The sequence below is a fragment of the Rhea pennata genome, unplaced genomic scaffold, assembly GCF_028389875.1.
Source record: "Rhea pennata isolate bPtePen1 unplaced genomic scaffold, bPtePen1.pri scaffold_160, whole genome shotgun sequence".
In the NCBI taxonomy this organism is placed as follows: domain Eukaryota; kingdom Metazoa; phylum Chordata; class Aves; order Rheiformes; family Rheidae; genus Rhea; species Rhea pennata.
The window spans coordinates 12,138-30,994 of NW_026907633.1; the positions used below are offsets into that span (position 1 = coordinate 12,138).

The 18,857-nt window shown below is 70.1% G+C and overlaps 3 protein-coding genes across 5 annotated transcripts; 2 read left to right on the top strand and 1 right to left on the bottom strand.

Moving 5' to 3' along the window:
* Nucleotides 1-418: 418 nt before the first annotated feature.
* On the bottom strand, nucleotides 419-5,773 carry LOC134154216 (translational activator of cytochrome c oxidase 1). Its single transcript, XM_062600933.1, has 6 exons — nucleotides 5,731-5,773; nucleotides 4,089-4,303; nucleotides 2,965-3,071; nucleotides 2,738-2,868; nucleotides 2,460-2,643; nucleotides 419-1,011 (listed from the first exon to the last, which is right to left on the bottom strand). Exons 2-6 carry the CDS (start codon nucleotides 4,297-4,299, stop codon nucleotides 811-813), a joined length of 834 nt encoding a protein of 277 aa, XP_062456917.1. The 5' UTR covers nucleotides 4,300-4,303; nucleotides 5,731-5,773; the 3' UTR covers nucleotides 419-810.
* Nucleotides 5,774-6,732: 959 nt separating this feature from the next.
* TRIM72 (tripartite motif containing 72) lies at nucleotides 6,733-14,594 on the top strand. 3 transcript variants are annotated; one of them, XM_062600929.1, is made up of 7 exons: nucleotides 6,733-6,831; nucleotides 8,932-9,338; nucleotides 9,434-9,529; nucleotides 11,270-11,500; nucleotides 12,839-12,861; nucleotides 12,990-13,108; nucleotides 13,969-14,594. In XM_062600929.1, exons 2-7 carry the CDS (start codon nucleotides 8,937-8,939, stop codon nucleotides 14,544-14,546), a joined length of 1,449 nt encoding a protein of 482 aa, XP_062456913.1. In that variant the 5' UTR covers nucleotides 6,733-6,831; nucleotides 8,932-8,936; the 3' UTR covers nucleotides 14,547-14,594. The 3 variants fall into 3 exon arrangements, with proteins under 3 accessions (XP_062456913.1, XP_062456915.1, XP_062456914.1); XM_062600931.1 differs by lacking the exons at nucleotides 6,733-6,831; nucleotides 12,839-12,861; nucleotides 12,990-13,108; nucleotides 13,969-14,594 and adding an exon at nucleotides 7,456-8,773 and having other exon boundaries at nucleotides 8,834-9,338; nucleotides 11,270-11,358; XM_062600930.1 differs by lacking the exons at nucleotides 6,733-6,831; nucleotides 12,839-12,861; nucleotides 12,990-13,108; nucleotides 13,969-14,594 and adding an exon at nucleotides 7,456-8,166 and having other exon boundaries at nucleotides 8,200-9,338; nucleotides 11,270-11,358.
* Nucleotides 14,595-15,901: 1,307 nt separating this feature from the next.
* On the top strand, nucleotides 15,902-18,789 carry LOC134154211 (cytochrome c oxidase subunit 6A2, mitochondrial-like). The gene is made up of 3 exons (XM_062600927.1): nucleotides 15,902-16,040; nucleotides 17,255-17,397; nucleotides 18,677-18,789. Exons 1-3 carry the CDS (start codon nucleotides 15,974-15,976, stop codon nucleotides 18,755-18,757), a joined length of 291 nt encoding a protein of 96 aa, XP_062456911.1. The 5' UTR covers nucleotides 15,902-15,973; the 3' UTR covers nucleotides 18,758-18,789.
* Nucleotides 18,790-18,857: the final 68 nt, after the last annotated feature.

The window sequence follows — 18,857 nt, forward strand, 5'->3', positions numbered from 1 at the left end:
CGCCCCCAATAAACGAGCTTCTCCTCCCCCCCCCCCATTTCAGCCGCGTTGTGGCGCAGCCCCGGACGCCTGGGCCCTTCCCCAGGGGTCCCACCATCCGTGGCCGGGGGTCTGGGGCAGGTGGGTCCTCCAGCTTGGTGGGAGGGGCTATGCTAATGAGAACATGGGGGTGGGGCCACAAGAACACACGATTGAGTGGCGGCTTGGTGGGAGGAGCTCCATGGGGGACACGTGGGTGGGGCCATAAGGCCATGCGATTGGGCGGCCATTCTTTGGGCGTGGCCATGCTAATGAGCCACCCTGCACCACACCCACTGGGGGGGCCAATGCAGGAAGCCTGCTCAGTGGGCAGAGCCACATGCAAGCAAGGGGGAGGTGCTTATGTGGCATGGGCGGAGCAACGAGGATGGAGGCGGGGTCACACCAGGGTTTTATTGTCGCCCCCCAAGTGGAGCTGCACGTCCGTGGGTCGGCCCCAGGGCTGCACATCCATGGGGCCACCTTGGCGCTGCACATCCATGGGTCCATTTTGGTGCTGCATGTCCATGGGTCCATCTTGGTGCTGCATGTCCATGGGTCCATCTTGGCGTTGCACGTCCATGGGTCCATCTTGGTGCTCGGTGCTGCACGTCCATGGGTCCATTTTGGTGCTGCATGTCCATGGGTCCATCATGGCGTTGCACATCCATGGGTCCATCTTGGTGCTCGGTGCTGCACGTCCATGGGTCCATCTCGGTGCTCGGCGCTGCACGTCCGTGGCTCCATCTCGGTGCCGCGCGCCCGCGTGTCCCTCGCGGCGCGCGACGGCTCCTACCGGATGTTGTCGTAGACGCGGACGACGTCGGGGCAGGCGCCGAGGGCGTCGAGCAGGCGCGCCGCCTGCTCCAGCGCCGCCTCCGAGAGCTGCGCCCGCTCCCGGGGCAGGTACTCGAGCGCGGCGGAGAGCGGGCGCAGCCCCGACGCCTCCAGACGCTCCCGCACGTCCCGCAGCGCCGAGGCCTCGCAGACGAACTGTGGGGAGCAACCAAGTCCAAGGTCAGGTCCAAGGGGGTCCAGGAACGGCCGAGGGTGGTCGGGGAGCAACCAGGAATGGCCAAGAGCGACCAGGAATGGCCAAGGATGGTTGGGGAGCAACCAGGAATGGCCGAGCGCGACCAGGAGCCACCAGGGGTGGTTGTGAGTGGCCAAGAATGGCCAAGGGTGGTTGGGGAGCAACCAAGAGACACCAGGAGCAACCAAGGGTGGTCAGGAGTGACCAGGAGTGACCAAGGGGCAGTCAGGAGCGACCAGGAGTGACCAAGGGCGGTTGGGAACGGTCAGTAGCAGCCAGGAGCAGCTGGGAGCAGTCGGAGAGCGGTTGGGAGCGGCAGAGCCTGGCCAAGAGCAGTCAAGAACTGCCAAGACAGGCGCAGGAGCGGCCGTGGATGGTCCCAGGCGCTCAAGAACGGTAGGGGACAGTTGAGGACATCCAAGATTGGCCAAGGGATGGCCAAGAGCAGTTGAGGACACGTAAGGATGGCCACGGTTGGCGAAGAGCGGTTGGGGGTGGCCAAGGTTGGCCAAGAGCAGTTCGGGACAGTCAAGGATGGCCAAGAGCAGGTGGGGACAGTTGAGGCTGGCCAAGGCTGGCCAAGAGCGGCTGGGGACAGTTGGGGATGGCCAAGGTTGGCCAAGAGCAGTTGAGGATGGCCAAGGTTGGCCAAGAGTGGTTGGGGATGGTCCTAGATGGTCAAGAGCATCTCAGGGAGAACTGAAGACGGCCGAGAGCGGCTGGGGACAGTTGAGGATGGCCAAGGTTGGCCAATAGCAGTTGAGGATGGCCAAGGCTGGCCAAGAGCAGGTGGGGACAGTCAAGGACGGCCAAGGTTGGCCAAGAGCAGTTGAGGACGGCCAAGGTTGGCCAAGAGCAGTTGAGGACAGCCAAGGTTGGCCAAGAACAGTTGAGGATGGCCAAGGCTGGCCAAGAGCAGTTGAGGATGGCCAAGGTTGGCCAAGAGCAGTTGGGGGACAGTCAAGGATGGCCAAGGTTGGCCAAGAGCAGTTGGGGATGGCCAAGGTTGGCCAAGAGCAGTTGGGGATGGTCCTAGATGGTCAAGAGCATCTCGGGGAGAGCTGAAGACGGCCAAGCAGCTGGGGACAGTTGAGGATGGCCAAGGTTGGCCAAGAGCAGTTGGGGATGGTCCTAGATGGTCAAGAGCATCTCGGGGAGAGCTGAAGACGGCCAAGCGGCTGGGGACAGTTGGGGATGGCCAAGGTTGGCCAAGAGCAGTTGAGGATGGCCAAGGCTGGCCAAGACCAGTAGAGGATGGCCAAGGTTGGCCAAGAGCAGTTGAGGATGGCCAAGGTTGGCCAAGAGCAGTTGGGGATGCTCCGAGACGGTCAAGAGCATCTCGGGGAGAGCTGAGGACGGCCAAGCGGCTGGGGACAGCCCCGGCCGGCTGACCGCCCTCCTCACCCACCTTCAGCACCGGCTCCTCTTCGTCATCCTCCTCGTCGTCCTCCTCGACGTCCTGGGCCCCGGCCTCCAGCGCCGCTTCCAGGGCCGCCTCCAGCGAGACGGGGCGGCCGCGGGCGTCCCGGGGGGCCACGCGCACCACCCCCTTCCGCTCGAAGCTGTGCCGGGCGCCGTCGGCCATCGCGCCCCTGCGGCCACGGGCGCCCGGCTCAGCCGGCGGCCGGGCCGGGCCGGGCCAACCCACCCCCCCCCCTCCAACCCCACCCCACGCCGAGGACCCACCCGTGGCGGGCGAGGACGAGCCGGAGGGTCTGCTGGCTCCGCCGGGGGTTGTCCGTGAGCACCTCGAGGAGCAGGGCCGCGCCGCCGGGGCCCCGGGCCTCGTAGAGGAGCCGCTCCGACGCCGTCTTCTCCTGCCGGGGCCGGGAGAGCCGGGTTCGGGGCGGGGGGGCGGCCAGTGGGGCGGCCGGCCCGGGAGGCCGGGGCGGTGGGGGGACGGGGACACCCACCGCGCCGCGCAGGGCCGCCTCGATGGAGGCCTTGGGCATGTTCTTCGCCCGGCACTGCTCCACCACGTTGGCCAACTGGGCGTTGAGCGCCGGGTCCGGACCCCCCTCTGCGGCGCCGGAGCGGTCGTGATCACCGGGGGGCGGGGAGGGGGGGGTCCGTGGGGCGGGAGGGGTGATGTGGGGCGGCGGAACCCCCAGAGTGTGATGTGGGGCTGAGGGACCTCCCAAGGGTGCGACGTGGGGCTGAGGGACCTCCTAAGGGTGGGACATGGAGATGAGGGACCCCCCCCCCAGGGCGTGATGTGGGGCTGAGGGACCCTCCAATGGCAGGACATGGGGCTGAGAGACCCCCCACCCCCCAGGGCGTGATGTGGGGCTGAGGGACCCTCCAATGGCAGGACATGGGGCTGAGAGACCCCCCCCCAGGGCATGATGTGGGGCTGAGGGACCCTCCAATGGCAGGACATGGGGCTGAGAGACCCCCCCCCCCGGGCATGATGTGGGGCTGAGGGACCCTCCAATGGCAGGACATGGGGCTGAGAGACCCCCCGCCCCCAGGGTGTGATGTGGGGCTGAGGGACCCTCCAATGGCAGGACATGGGGCTGAGAGACCCCCCCCCCCCAGGGTGTGATGTGGGGCTGAGGGACCCTCCAATGGCAGGACATGGGGCTGAGAGACCCCCCGCCCCCAGGGCGTGATGTGGGGCTGAGGGACCCTCTGGGGAGCTGGAGGAACCAGGGCAGCAGGGGCAGATCCAGGGGGATCTGTGGGGGGTTCCATGGGGGGGGGGATCCATGGGGCTCAGTGGGGCAATCTGGGGGGGGTGCTCCGTGGGGCTTGGTGGGGGGGGATATGTGGGGCTCCCCATGGGTCCCTGTGGGTCTCCCTGGGTCCCCGTGGGCTTCCCTGTGTGTCCCCGTGGGTCCCTCCCCCCACGCCGTGGGTCACAGTGGGTCACTGTGGGCCTGGGCAGGTCTCCCCACGGGTCTCCCCACATGTCCCGCTGTGGCCCTCCCACCCCACCCCGCCCCATGTGTCCCGCCATGGTGCCCCCCTCCCCTCCCCCCCCCGCCGTGGGTCGCCGTGGGTCGCCGTGGGTCGCCGTGGGCCCGGGCGGACGCACCGCGGGCGGCGACGCGCAGCAGCCCCCCGAGGCGCTGGAAGAGGCGGCTCCGGGCGGCGTCGCGGGGCCCCTTCACCCCCCGCACCTTGGACCAGCGGTTGTGGCCGGCCGCCGCCGCCGGCCCCACATGCAGGGGGCACCGGGCCGCCGCCAGCCCCACGGGACGGCGGGCCCGCGCCAGGGCCGCCCCCGCCGCCGCCGCAGCCGCCATGGGGCTGGGGGCCGCCGGGGCGATGAGCGGTGTGCGCGGGGGGCCCAGGCGTCCGGGGCGCCCCACACAGCCCCCCATGGGGGGCCCAGGCATCCGGGGGGCCCCATTCCACCCCACACAGCCCCCCACGGGGGTCCCAGGCGTCCGGGGGGCCCCACTCCACCCCACACAGCCCCCCACGGAGAGCCCAGGCGTCCGGGGCGCCCCACACAGCCCCCCATGGGGGGCCCAGGCGTCCGGGGGCCCCACTCCACCCCACACAGCCCCCCACAGAGGGCCCAGGCGTCCGGGGCACCCCACACAGCCCCCCATGGGGTCCCAGGCGTCCGGGGGGCCCCATTCCACCCCACACAGCCCCCCACAGAGGGCCCAGGCGTCCGGGGCGCCCCACACAGCCCCCCATGGGGGGCCCAGGCGTCCGGGGGCCCCACTCCACCCCACACAGCCCCCCACGGAGGGCCCAGGCGTCCGGGGGGCCCCACACAGCCCCCCATGGGGGGCCCAGGCATCCGGGGGGCCCCACTCCACCCCACACAGCCCCCCATGGGGGGCCCAGGCGTCCGGGGGGCCCCACTCCACCCCACACAGCCCCCCATGGGGGGCCCAGGCATCCGGGGGGCCCCACTCCACCCCACACAGCCCCCCATGGGGGGCCCAGGTGTCCGGGGGGGCCCATTCCACCCCACACAGCCCCCCATGGGGGGCCCAGGCGTCCGCGGGACCCCATTCCACCCCACACAGCCCCCCACGGGGGTCCCAGGTGTCCGGGGTGCCCCACTCCACCCCACACAGCCCCCCACGGAGGGCCCAGGCGTCCGGGGGGGCCCATTCCACCCCACATAGCCCCCAATGGGGGGTCCAGGCCTCTGGGGGGCCCAGGCGTCCAGGGGGCCCCACACACCCCATAGGGGACCCAAGTGTCATGAGGGCCCTACTCTGCCCCACACACCCCATGAGGGTCCCAGGCATCTGGGGGGCCCCGCTCTGCCCCATGGGGAACCCAGGAGTCTGGGGCACCCTGCTCTGCCCCACACATCCCCCCACAGCAGGCCCAGGCATTCAGGGGGCCCAGGCGTCCGAGGGGGCCCCGCTCTGCCCCACACACCCCACAGGGGGCCCAGGCGTCCGGGGGATCCCACACACCCCACAGGGGGCCCAGGCGTCCGAGGGGGCCCAGGCGTCCGGGGGGGGCCCTGCTCCGCCCCACACACCCCACAGGGGGCCCAGGCGTCCGGGGGGCCCCGCTCTGCCCCACACACCCCACAGGGGGCCCAGGCGTCCGAGGGGGCCCAGGCGTCCGGGGGGGGCCCTGCTCCGCCCCACACACCCCACAGGGGGCCCAGGCGTCCGGGGGGGCCCCGCTCTGCCCCACACACCCCACAGGGGGCCCAGGCGTCCGGGACCCCCCCGGCCCTTCCCCATGGCCCTCACCGCGTCCCAAGGGCCCAGGCGTCCGGGAGCAGCCGCGCTCCTGGCTCCGCCCCCCCCCCCTCCCCCAGCCGCGGGGGCCGATGGGTAACGGCAGCGTCGGGGGCGGTGTCATTTGCATAGACCCGCCCCCCTCCGCGGCGGCCACGCCCCCTCTGCGGCGGCCCCGCCCCCGCCGTTTCCCGTCCTCGGGGGGGGGGTCGACTGGGGAATACTGGGAGCCACTGGGGAGCACTGGGGGATACCGGGAGTTACTGGGGGGGTGAATGGGTGATGACTGGGGGATACTGGGAGCGATTGAGGGATACTGGGGGGGGCACTGGGAGATACTGGGTGGTGACTAGGGGATACTGGGAGTTACTGAGGGGTGACTGGGAGTTACTGGGGGGGTGACTGGGGGATACTGGGATTTATTGGGGGGTGAATGGGGGTGACTGGAAGATACTGGGAGTTACTGGGGCTTAGTGAGGGGGCGGCTGGGGGTTACTGGGGGTGACCAGGAGTGATTGGGGAGCAACTGGGAGTGACTGGGGGATACTGGGAGTGACTGGGGGATACTGGGAGGCACTGGGTAGGGGTTCAGCCCCACAGTGCAGCCTGCCCCTCCCCCCTCCCCAGGGGCCCATCCCCCATCCCCCCCCCCCTGCCCCCGCCAGGGGCCCAGGCGTCCGGGACGGTGCCACCTGCCCCGGGCGGTCAAACCCTGTCGGCCTGGGCAGGGGGCCCAGGCGTCCGGGGACTTCCACCCCTCCCCCACCTCACCAGGGGCCCAGGCGTCCGGGGACACCCCCCCCACCGGGGGGAGGCGTCCGCAGGAGGCCCCCAGTTACGGGAAGGGGCCCAGGCGTCCGGGAGGGGGGAGATGGTGGGGGGGGAGCGTAGTGGGCCCAGGCGTCCGAGGGGGGGATGGGGGGGGAGCGTAGCGGGCCCAGGCGTCCGAGGGGGGGATGGGAAAGGGGGGGGGGACGTAGCGGGCCCAGGCATCCGGGGGGGGGGGGGGAATGGGCCCAGGCGTCCGGGCAGCCTCCCCGCCCCCCCCCCCAAGGGCCATAAATAGGCGGCGGCAGCGCGGGGGCCGCAGACGCCGACGGACCCGACGCCCCGGTGAGAGCCCCGGGGGCCCTATAGCGTCCCCAGGGGCCCTATAGCGTCCCCAGGGCCCTATAGCGTCCCCAGGGGTTGGGGGGGGGGCAGGGAGGCCCTATAGCACCGGGGTGGGGGGGGGGGTGCATGGACCCTATAGCATCCCCGGGGGCCCTATAGCATCCCTGGGTGCTAGGGGGTGGGGGGGCCCTATAGCATCCTTGGGGTTGGAGGAGGCCATGCGGGACCTATAGAAGCAGAGTGGGGGGCCCAGGCCCTATAGCGTCCCCGAGGGTTCAGGTGGGGGGTGTATGGGCCCTATAGCACCCAGGTGGGGTGTATAGACCCTATAGCACCCCCGGGGGCCCTATAGCATCCCCGGGGGTGGTGGGGCAGCGCACAGCCCTATAGCGCCTGGGGGTGCATAGAGCCTGGGGGGGGGGCTATAGCCCCTATAGCCCCTGTGGGGAGGCTGCGTCAGCCCTATAGTGCTGGGGGGGGGGCTCAGTGGGCCCCATAGCAGCCCCAAGGGGGGGGGGGTCCGTATAGCCCCATGGCAGTTGTGGGGCAGACGTCTCAGCCCTGGGATGACTGTGCAAAACCTGTAGCAGGGAGGGGACCATATAGGGCCCTGGGGGCCCTATAGCGCTGGGGGGGGAGCTGTATGGGCCCTATAGCAGCCCGGCAGCCAGGGGGGCCCTATAGTCCTCGGGGGGAGGCTCTGCAGCCGCCACAGCGGGGCCCTATGGGCCCTATAGGTCCCTCGGCGGGGCCCTATGGGGCCTTTGCTGACTCACAGGCGCTGACGCTGCCGGGAAAACGGGTTCCGTGGGGCAGTGCCGTATGGAGCCCATAGGGGCCGGGGCCGGCGCAGCCCCTATAGAGGCTGCAGACGCCTGTGGGGCCCCCCCATAGCATCCAGGGGGTGCACCGGGTTCTGGGGTGCCCTATGAGGTGTGGGGCTGCCCTATAGACCCTGTAGAATCTAGGGGGCACATCGGGGTGTGGGGCTGCCCTATAGACACCATAGCATCTAGGGGGCACGTTGGGAGGTGGGGCTGCCCTATAGACCCCATACCATCTAGGGGGCCTGTTGGGGTGTGGGGCTGCCCTATAGACCCCATACCATCTAGGGGGCCTGTTGGGGTGTGGGGCTGCCCTATAGACCCCATAGCATCCAGGGGGCATGTTGGGGTGTGGGGCTGCCCTATAGACCCTATAGTGTCTATGGGGTATGGAGTGTGGTGATACCCAGGAGCCCACCTCAAGGGGCCCAGGCGTCCTCCTCCCCCCGGGTGGGGGGGGCCCAGGCATCCCCCACCTCCAAGGGGCCCAGGCGTCCCCCGGGGGGCCCAGGCGTCCCCCTCCCCCCGGGTGGGGGGGGCCCAGGCGTCCCCCACCCCCCAAGGGGCCCAGGCGTCCCCTCCCCCCGGGTGGGGGGGCCCAGGCGTCCCCCTCCCCCGGGGGGGGCCCAGGCGCCCCCCTCCCCCTGGGTGGGGGGGCCCAGGCGTCCCCCACCCCCCAAGGGGCCCAGGCGTCCCCCTCCCCCCGGGTGGGGGGGGGCCCAGGCGTCCCCCACCCCCCAAGGGGCCCAGGCGTCCCCCTCCCCCCGGGTGGGGGGGCCCAGGCGTCCTCTACCCCCAAGGGGCCCAGGCGTCCCCCTTCCCCAGGGGGGCCCAGGCATCCCCCTCCCCCCGGGTGGGGGGGCCCAGGCGTCCCCCACCCCCCAAGGGGCCCAGGCGTCCCCCTCCCCCCGGGTGGGGGGGCCCAGGCGTCCCCCACCCCCCAAGGGGCCCAGGCGTCCCCCTCCCCTGGGGGGGGGCCCAGGCGCCTCCCTCCCCCCGGGTGGGGGGGCCCAGGCGTCCCCCACCCCCCAAGGGGCCCAGGCGTCCCCTCCCCCCGGGTGGGGGGGCCCAGGTGTCCCCTACCCCCAAGGGGCCCAGGCGTCCCCCAAGGGGCCCAGGTGTCCCCCTTCCCCAGGGGGGCCCAGGCGTCCCCCACCCCTGGGTGGGGGGGGTCCCAGGCGTCCCCCTTCCCCAGGGGGGCCCAGGCGTCCCCCACCCCTGGGTGGGGGGGGGGCCCAGGCGTCCCCGCTGACCCCCCCCCCGCCGCCCGCGGCAGGCGCCATGTCGGACCCCCCGTCCCCGCCGCCGGCCCAGCTGCTGGCGCAGAGCATGCGGCGGGATCTGAGCTGCCCGCTGTGCCGGGAGCTGTTCCGGGCGCCGGTGACGGCCGAGTGCGGCCACACGTTCTGCCGGCCCTGCCTGGAGCGGCCGGGGGGCCCGGCGGGGGTCTGCCCCACGTGCGGCGGCCCGGCCCGCCCCGAGCAGCTCCGCGTCAACGAGCCCCTGGAGCACCTGGTGGCCTGCTGGCGGCAGCTGCCGCTGGACCACTGCGAGGAGCACGGCGACCCGCTGAGCATCTTCTGCGAGGGCGACCGCCAGGTCATCTGCGGCCTCTGCGCCTCCCTGGGCAAGCACCGGGGCCACCGCGTCCTGCCCGCCGCCGAGGCCCACCGCCGCATGAAGGTGCCGCCCGCCGCCCGCGCGTGCCCCTCTGCCCCGGCGTCGGGCCCGCCCGCGCCGCCGCTGACGGCCGCCTCTCCCCTTCCCCGCCGGCGCAGAAGCTCGTGCCCCAGCAGCAGGCGCAGCTCCAGGAGGCCCAGGCCCGCAAGGAGAAGACCATGGCCCTGCTGGACCAGCAGATCGCTGAGGTGGAGGTGAGGAGGCCCCAGGACGGGGCAGGAGCCGCGTCCCGGGGGGACGTCGTAGACGTTGCAACCACGGAGCGTGGTGGAACGAGGTCCCCGAAGCCCGGGGAGACCCTAGGGTGACACGATGGGGCAGGAGCCGCGTCCCGGGGGGACGTCGTAGACGTTGCAACCACGGAGCGCGGTGGAACGAGGTCCCCGAAGCCCGGGGAGACCCTGGGGTGACACGATGGGGCAGGAGCCGCGTCCCAGGGGGACGTCGTAGACGTTGCAACCACAGAGCGTGGTGGAACGAGGTCCCCGAAGCCTGGGGAGACCCTGGGGTGACATGATGGGGCAGGAGACGCGTCCCGGGGGGACATCGTAGACGTTGCAACCACGGAGCGTGGTGGAACGAGGTCCCCGAAGCCCGGGGAGACCCTAGGGTGACACGATGGGGCAGGAGCCGCGTCCCGGGGGGACATCGTAGACGTTGCAACCACGGAGCGTGGTGGAACGAGGTCCCCGAAGCCCGGGGAGACCCTAGGGTGACATGATGGGGCAGGAGCCACATCCCAGGGGGATGTCGTAGACGTTGCAACCACGGAGCGTGGTGGAACGAGGTCCCCAAAGCCCGGGGAGACCCTAGGGTGACATGATGGGGCAGGAGCCACGTCCTGGGGGGACGTCGTAGACGTTGCAACCACGGAGCGTGGTGGAACGAGGTCCCCGAAGCCCGGGGAGACCCTAGGGTGACATGATGGGGCAGGAGCCGCGTCCCGGGGGGACGTCGTAGACGTTGCAACCACGGAGCGCGGTGGAACGAGGTCCCCGAAGCCCGGGGAGACCCTGGGGTGACACGATGGGGCAGGAGCCGCGTCCCGGGGCGACGTCGTAGACGTTGCAACCACAGAGCGCGGTGGAACGAGGTCCCCGAAGCCCGGGGAGACCCTAGGGTGACACGATGGGGCAGGAGCCGCGTCCCGGGGGGATGTTGTAGACGTTGCAACCACGGAGCGTGGTGGAACGAGGTCCCCGAAGCCCGGGGAGACCCTAGGGTGACATGATGGGGCAGGAGCCACGTCCCGGGGGGACGTCGTAGACGTTGCAACCACGGAGCGTGGTGGAACGAGGTCCCCGAAGCCCGGGGAGACCCTAGGGTGACACGATGGGGCAGGAGCCGCGTCCCGGGGGGACGTCGTAGACGTTGCAACCACGGAGCGTGGTGGAACGAGGTCCCCGAAGCCCGGGGAGACCCTAGGGTGACATGATGGGGCAGGAGCCGCGTCCCGGGGGGACGTCGTAGACGTTGCAACCACAGAGCGTGGTGGAACGAGGTCCCCGAAGCCCGGGGAGACCCTAGGGTGACACGATGGGGCAGGAGCCGCGTCCCGGGGGGACGTCGTAGACGTTGCAACCACGGAGCGCGGTGGAACGAGGTCCCCGAAGCCCGGGGAGACCCTGGGGTGACACGATGGGGCAGGAGCCGCGTCCCGGGGGGACGTCGTAGACGTTGCAACCACGGAGCGTGGTGGAACGAGGTCCCCGAAGCCCGGGGAGACCCTAGGGTGACACGATGGGGCAGGAGCCGCGTCCCGGGGGGACGTCGTAGACGTTGCAACCACGGAGCGCGGTGGAGCGAGTCCGCAGCGGCCAAGGGAGGCTCTGCGCTGGCAGAGGACGACGTGTCCGAGGCCCGGGGGAGGTGGGAGACCCCGCGACGGTCCCCGGCCGGGCGCCCCGGGGAGACGAGCGCGACGCCTCCCGCAGGACACGGTGGCGCAGTTCAGGCGCCAGGTCGCGGAGCAGCTGGGGGTGATGAGGAGCTTCCTGGGGGCGCTGGAGACCTCCCTGGGCGAGGAGGCGGAGAAGGTGCAGGCCCAGGCCGTGGCGGCCCTGCAGGGCGAGCGCGGCACCGTGGGCCACTACCTGGAGCAGCTGCGGCAGATGGAGGCCGTGCTGGAGGAGGTGCAGGAGGAGACCCAGACCGCCTTCCTCCGGGTGAGCCGCCGGCGCGCCGCCGGGGCCGTGGGCGCTGGGCGGCTGAGCCGTGGCTGGTCGGGTGGGTGCTGGTTGGCCAGGTCACTGGGTGCTGATTGGTTGGGTTCTAGCTGACCAGTTGGTTGGGTGCTGGTTGGTGGGTGGTCTAGTGATGGTTCTTGGGCAGCTGAGTGATGGTTGAGTGATGGTTGGTTGAGTGATGGTGATTGGTTGGCTGTTGGGTGCTGGCTGTTGGGTGGCTGGTGCTGGTTGGTGGGTGGTTGGTGCTGGCTGGTGGTTGGTTGAGTGATGGTGGGTGATTGAGGGTTGGTTGAGTGATGGTGGTCAGTTGGGTGGTGGTTGGTGCTGGTTGGTGGTTGGTTGAGTGATGGTTGGTGGGCGGTTGAGGGTTGGTTGAGTGATGGTGGTTAGTTGGGTGGTGGTTGAGTGGGTTGGTGCTGGTTGGTGGTTGGTTGAGTGATGGTTGGTGGGCAGTTGAGGGTTGGTTGAGTGATGGTGGTCGGTTGGGTGCTGGTTGGCTGTTAGGTGGTGGTTGGTGGGTGGTTGGTGCTGGTTGGTGGTTGGTTGAGTGATGGTTGGTGGGCGGTTGAGGGTTGGTTGAGTGATGGTGGTTAGTTGGGTGGTGGTTGAGTGGGTTGGTGCTGGCTGCTGGTTGGTTGAGTGATGGTGGGCGGTTGAGGGTTGGTTGAGTGATGGTGGTTGGTTGGGTGCTGGTTGGCTGTTGAGTGCTGGTTGGTGGGTGGCTGGTGCTGGTTGGTGGTTGGTTGGATTCTTGTTATGTGGGGACTGGTTGGTCAGGTGTTTGGGTGCTGGTTGGTGGTTGGCTGAGTGATGGCTGGTGGTTGGTTGGGCTCTTGTTATGTGGGGACTGGTTGGTCAGGTGTTTGGGTGCTGGTTGGTGGTTGGCTGAGTGATGGCTGGTGGTTGGTTGGGTGCTGGTGGGTGGTTGAGTGATGGTGGGTGCTGGTTGGTGGGTGGGTGGGTTCAGGTTGATTGGGTGATTGGATGCCGGTTGGTGGTTGGTTAAGCGGCGATTGGTGGTTGGGTGCTGGCCAGTGGTTGGTTGGGTGCTGCCTGGTGATTGGCTGGTGCTGCTCCGTGGCTGGTTGGGTGCCGGTTGGTCGCCGGGTGGCGGTGGGTGGGCGGGGTCCGGTTGGCCACGCGCTTGGATGCTGATTGGCCGGGGGCTGCACGGCTGCGTGCCGGTTGGTCCACAGCCCGCCCAGCAGAGGCCCGTCCCGCCCCGCCCGGACCCCTCATGCTCCCCACAGGGGCGGGGCAAGGCGGGGGCGGAGCCACGGCCCCACCCTCACCCTCATCTTCCTCCTCCCCCCCTAGAAATACTGCCTGGTGGCCAACAGGTGAGTGCAGCCCCCGGGCCGTGGGGCGCCCCCCAGCACCCAACCCCCCCCCACCCCCAAGCCGGGCCGGGGGGTGGGGTCCCCGCCGCCCACCCCGCCCCCTTGCCCCGCCCCGCCCCGCCCCACAGGCTGCAGAAGATCCTGGGCGAGTCGCCGCCGGCCGCCCGGCTGGACGTCCACCTGCCCGTCGTCACGGACGAGTTCAAGTTCCAGGTGTGGAGGAAGATGCTGCGGGCCCTGATGCCGGGTGAGTGCGGCGCCGCGCCGAGGGCGCCCGGGCCGGCCGCGCCGCCGCCCGGCCGCTCATCCGTCCGTCTGTCTGTCCGCCCTCCCGCCCGCCCGCCCGTCCGCCCGCCCGCCCGTCCGCCCCGCTGTGCCTCTGCCCATCCCTCCACCCACTCACCCGCCCCTCCGTCCATCTCTCTATCCGTGCGTGCGTGCGTCCGTCCGCCCGTCCGTCCGTCCGTCCGTCTGTTCATCCATGCATGCATGAATCCATCCATCCATCCCTCTGTCCGTCTCTCCATCCCTCCGTCCCTCCCCTCCCTCCATCCCTCCATCCATCTCTCCATCCATCCATTCATCTCTCCATCTCTCTGTCCCTCTGTCCGTCCCTCTGTCCATCCCTCCCTCTGTCCATCCATCCATCTCCCTCTGTCCATCCATCCATCTCCCTCTGTCCATCGCTCTGTCCATCCCTCTGTCCATCCATTCATCTCTCCATCTCTCTGTCCCTCCATCCATCCCTCCATCCATCCCTCCATCCATCCGTCCCTCTGTCCATCCCTCCATCCATCCCTCCATCCCTCCATCCATCCCTCCGTCCCTCCATCTGTCCCTCTGTCCATCCCTCCATCCTTCTGTCCATCCCTCCACCTGTCCCTCCGCCCATCCCTGCCTCCCTCCATCCGTCCCTCCATCCATCCCTCCATCCGTCCCTCCATCCATCCGTCCCTCTGCCTGTCCATCCCTCCATCCATCCCTCCGTCCCTCCATCTGTCCCTCCGTCCATCCATCCCTCTGCCCGCCCATCCCTCCGCCCATCCCTCTGCCCGTCCCTCCGCCCGCCCGTCCCTCCGTCCGTCCGTCCCTCCCTCCGCCCCGCAGCGCTGGAGGACCTGACGTTCGACCCGGCCACGGCCCACCCCAACCTGCTGGTGTCGCCGGACGGGCGCCGGGTCGAGTGCGTGGAGCAGCGGCAGGCGCCCGCCGACGCCGCCGACCACCCCGACCGCTTCGACAAGTCCAACTGCCTGGTGGCCCGGCAGCGCCTGGCCGCCGGCGAGCACTACTGGGAGGTGGCCGTGGGCGAGAAGCCCCGCTGGGGCCTCGGCGTGGTGGCCGCCGACGCCGGGCGCAAGGGCCGGCTCCAGCCGCTGCCCTCCAACGGCTTCTGGCTGCTGAGCTGCAGGGAGGGCCGGAGCTACGAGGCGCACGTGGGGCCGGGCGAGCCGCGGGCGCTGCGCCCCCCGGGCCGCCCCACGCGCCTCGGGCTCTACCTGAGCTTCGCCGACGGCGTCCTCGCCTTCTACGACGCCTCCGACCCCGACGAGCTGGCGCTGCTCTTCGCCTTCCGCCAGCGCTTCCCCGGCCCCGTCTACCCCTTCTTCGACGTCTGCTGGCACGACAAGGGCAAGAACAGCCACCCGCTGCTGCTCTGCGGCCCCGCCGACCCCCAGGTCTAGGGCCGGCGCCCCGCAGCGGCCGCCCCCAATAAAGACCGGCCAGCCCGCCGCGCGTGGTGGCTTCCTCGGCGCGATGGAGGGGGTGGAGAGACTTCTCCACGCGCGTGGGTCAACGGGGACGCAGCGATGGGGGGAGGGTGGGGAGACCCCATGGGACCCATCTGCACCACGCGTGGGTCAACGGGGACCCAGTGATGGGGGGAGGATGGGGAGACCCCCCCGGGACCCATCTGCACCACGTGTGGGTCAACGGGGACCCAGTGATGGGGGGAGGGTGGGGAGACCCCCCGGGACCCATCTGCACCACGTGTGGGTCAATGGGGACCCAGTGATGGGGGGAGGATGGGGAGACCCCCCGGGACCCATCTGCACCACGTGTGGGTCAATGGGGACCCAGCGATGGGGGGAGGATGGGGAGACCCCCCGGGACCCATCTGCACCATGTGTGGGTCAATGGGGACCCAGTGATGGGGGGAGGATGGGGAGACCCCCCGGGACCCATCTGCACCACGTGTGGGTCAATGGGGACCCAGTGATGGGGGGAGGATGGGGAGACCCCCCGGGACCCATCTGCACCACGTGTGGGTCAATGGGGACCCAGCGATGGGGGGAGGATGGGGAGACCCCCCGGGACCCATCTGCACCACGTGTGGGTCAACGGGGACCCAGTGATGGGGGGAGGGTGAGGAGACCCCACGGGACCCATCTGCACCATATGTGGGTCAATGGGGACCCAGTGATGGGGGAAGGGTGGGGAGACCCCCCGGGACCCATCTGCACCACGTGTGGGTCAATGGGGACCCAGCGATGGGGGAAGGGCGGGGAGACCCCACAGGACCCATCTGCACCACGCGTGGGTCAACGGGGACCCAGCGATGGGGGGAGGGTGGGGAGACCCCCCAGGACCCATCTGCACCACGTGTGGGTCAACGGGGACCCAGCAATGGTGGAAGGGTGGGGAGACCCCCCGGGACCCATCTGCACCACGTGTGGGTCAACGGGGACCCAGCGATGGGGGGAGGGTGGGGAGACCCCCCAGGACCCATCTGCACCACGTGTGGGTCAATGGGGACCCAGCGATGAGGGGAGGGTGGGGAGACCCCCCGGGACCCATCTCCACGTGTGGGGCAGACCCCCATCTCACCCCCCCCTCCACCGCTCAGGCACCCCCCCCACACCCGGACGCCTGGGCCCTCTCGGGAGCAGTGTCCTTGCCGCGGGCCCAGGCGTCCGGGGCCCCCCTGCCCGCCCCTCCCCCAGCGCTATATTTAGCCCCTCTGCAATGCGCCCTGGGGGCGGGGGGGGCCCCACGCGTGCGCCGAGCTGGGGCCAGGCCTCAGCCCATTGGTGGGGCTGGGGGGGCCGTGGCCGCTGGCGCCTGGGGCGGGGGGGGACGGGACACAGGAGTCCAGCTTGTGGCCACCAGCATGGTGCCCTGGGGGGCTGCCCCACGGCGCGGCCTGGCCTCGGCCCCCGCGGCCCACGGCGCCGGAGGTCAGGGGAGCTGTGGGGCTGGGGGCAGGGGGGGTGTTGGGTTGGGGGGAGATAAGTTTGGGGGAACGTTGGGGTTGGGGGACATTGGGTTGGGGGGTCACTGGGGCTGGGGGAGTGTTGGGTTGGGGGACATCTAGGTTGGTGGGACATTGGGGCCCACGGCGCTGGGTTGGGGGTCACTGGGCTTGGGGGGATGTTGGGTTGGGGGTCATTGGGATTGGAGGACGTTGGGGTTGGGGTTGGGGGTCATTGGGGTTGGAGGGGATGTTGGGTTGGGGAGACATTGGGGTTGGGGGTCATTGGGGTTGGAGGACATTGAGGTTGGGGTTGGGGGTCACTGGGGTTGGAGGATGTTGGGGTTGCGGTTGGGGGTCATTGGGGTTGGGGGTCTTTGTGTTGGGGGTCATTGGGGTTGGGGGGTCGTTGGGGTTGGGGGGTCGTTGGGGTTGGGGGTCGTTGGGTTGGGGGTCATTGGGGTTGGAGGACGTTGGGGTTGCAGTTGGGGGTCGCTGGAGTTGCAGTTGGGGGTCATTGGGGTTGGGGGTCGTTGGTTTGGGGGTCATTGGGGTTGGAGGACGTTGGGGTTGCGGTTGGGGGTCATTGGAGTTGGGGGTCGCTGGAGTTGCAGTTGGGGGTCATTGGGGTTGGGGGTCGTTGGTTTGGGGGTCATTGGGTTGGAGGATGTTGGGGTTGCGGTTGGGGGTCATTGGAGTTGGGGGTCGCTGGAGTTGCAGTTGGGGGTCATTGGGGTTGGGGGTCGTTGGTTTGGGGGTCATTGGGGTTGGAGGATGTTGGGGTTGCGGTTGGGGGTCATTGGAGTTGGGGGTCGCTGGAGTTGCAGTTGGGGGTCATTGGGGTTGGGGGTCGTTGGTTTGGGGGTCATTGGGGTTGGAGGACGTTGGGGTTGGCGGGATGTTGGGTTGGGGGGTCGTTGGGGTTGGGGGGACATTGGGGTTGGGGGGCAGTTTGGGGGGCAGCCAGGTTTGGTGGGCCTCTGGGGGGCACTGGGGCACCTCGGGGCGAGTGAGGGGGTCCCAGCCGGGCATTTTGGGGCCATTTGGGGCAGTTTGGGGGCTCCCGCCGGGGTCACCTTGAGAGCGACCTTGGGCGGTGGCGGTGGCGGCGGCGGTGGGGGGGGGTGACGGCGGCGGGGTGGGGCGGGGCGGGGGGCCCCGGCCGAGGCGGGCCCCGGCCCCACGGCGCCTGTGGGGCAGCGCGGACGTGGCGGACGCTGTCGTTCGTGGTGGCGCTGCCGGCGGTGGCCGTCTGCATGCTCAACGCGCGGCTGGCGCACAGCCGGCACCCGGCCCGGCCCCCCGACTTCGTGCCCTACCACCACCTCCGCATCCGCACCAAGGTGGGGGGCCCGCGGGGGCACCGAGAGTGGGGGTGGATGGGGGTGGATGGGCTCCACGTGGGGCGGGGAGCGCCGAACGCTGGGGTAGATGGGCTCATGTGGGGCGGGGAGCGCCCAACGTTGGGGTAGATGGGGTCCACGTGGGGCGGGGAGCACCGAACACTGGGGTAGATGGGCTCCATGTGGGGCAGGAAGATCTAACGTTGGGGTAGATGGGCTCATGTGGGGCAGGGAACACCTAATGTTGGGGTGGATGTGCTCATGTGGGGCAGGGAACACCTAATGTTGGGGTAGATGGGCTCGTGTGGGGCGGGGAGCACCGAACGTTGGGGTGGATGGGCTCATGTGGGGCAGGGAGCACCTAACGTTGGGGTGGATGGGCTCATGTGGGGCAGGGAACACCTAATGTTGGGTAGATGGGCTCATGTGGGGCAGGGAACACCTAATGTTGGGGTAGATGGGCTCATGTGGGGCAGGGAACACCTAATGTTGGGGTAGATGGGCTCGTGTGGGGCAGGGAGCACCTAACGTTGGGGTGGATGGGCTCATGTGGGGCAGGGTACACCTAATGTTGGGGTAGATGGGCTCATGTGGGGCAGGGTACACCTAATGTTGGGGTAGATGGGCTCGTGTGGGGCAGGGAGCACCTAACGTTGGGGTGGATGGGCTCATGTGGGGCGGGGAGCACCTAACGTTGGGGTAGATGGGCTCCATGTGGGGCAGGAAGATCTAACGTTGGGGTGGATGTGCTCATGTGGGGCAGGGAACACCTAATGTTGGGGTAGATGGGCTCATGTGGGGCAGAGAACACCTAATGTTGGGGTAGATGGGCTCATGTGGGGCAGGGAACACCTAACATTGGGGTGGATGGGCTCATGTGGGGCGGGGAACACCTAATGTTGGGGTAGATGGGCTCGTGTGGGGCAGGGAGCACCTAACGTTGGGGTGGATGGGCTCATGTGGGGCAGGGAGCACCTAATGTTGGGTAGATGGGCTCGTGTGGGGTGGGGAGCACCGAAAGCTGGGGCGGGGGGGCCCGTGTGGGGCAGGGAAGATCTAACGTTGGGGCATATGGGCCCCATGGGCCCCGTGTGGGGCGGGGAAGGCCTGACGGGGAGGCAGGTGGTCAACACGGGGGTTGGAGGAGGCCTGATGCCGGAGCAGACGGGCCCGTGGGGTCGATACGACGTGGGGCAGCCGCGACGCCGGGGCAGACGGGCCCTGTGGGGCAGACCCGGGGGGCGGTGGCGTCACGGACCCCTCCCTTCTCTCCCCACAGCCGTTCCCGTGGGGCGACGGGAACCACACGTTCTTCCACAACCCCCGCATGAACCCCCTGCCCACGGGCTACGAGAAGTAGCTGCCCCACGGCAATAAACGCCCCGAACCGCCCCCCGCCTCCTCCGTCCTGCCGCGCTGCCCCACGGCGGGCCCAGGCGTCCGGGCCCCACGGAAACCAC

Excerpts from the sequence above, each read along its gene's own strand:
- LOC134154216 (XM_062600933.1), bottom strand. The coding sequence starts at position 4,299 with ATGGCGGCTGCGGCGGCGGCGGGGGCGGCCCTGGCGCGGGCCCGCCGT. Across the intron at positions 2,644-2,737 it reads CTCGTCCTCGCCCGCCACGG|GGGCGCGATGGCCGACGGCG; the intron begins GTGGGTCCTCGG and ends CCGTGGCCGCAG. Across the intron at positions 1,012-2,459 it reads AAGAGGAGCCGGTGCTGAAG|TTCGTCTGCGAGGCCTCGGC; the intron begins GTGGGTGAGGAG and ends TGCTCCCCACAG.
- TRIM72 (XM_062600929.1), top strand. The coding sequence starts at position 8,937 with ATGTCGGACCCCCCGTCCCCGCCGCCGGCCCAGCTGCTGGCGCAGAGC. Across the intron at positions 11,501-12,838 it reads CCCAGACCGCCTTCCTCCGG|AAATACTGCCTGGTGGCCAA; the intron begins GTGAGCCGCCGG and ends CTCCCCCCCTAG. Across the intron at positions 13,109-13,968 it reads GCTGCGGGCCCTGATGCCGG|CGCTGGAGGACCTGACGTTC; the intron begins GTGAGTGCGGCG and ends TCCGCCCCGCAG.
- LOC134154211 (XM_062600927.1), top strand. The coding sequence starts at position 15,974 with ATGGTGCCCTGGGGGGCTGCCCCACGGCGCGGCCTGGCCTCGGCCCCC. Across the intron at positions 16,041-17,254 it reads CGCGGCCCACGGCGCCGGAG|CGCGGACGTGGCGGACGCTG; the intron begins GTCAGGGGAGCT and ends CCTGTGGGGCAG. Across the intron at positions 17,398-18,676 it reads ACCTCCGCATCCGCACCAAG|CCGTTCCCGTGGGGCGACGG; the intron begins GTGGGGGGCCCG and ends CTCTCCCCACAG.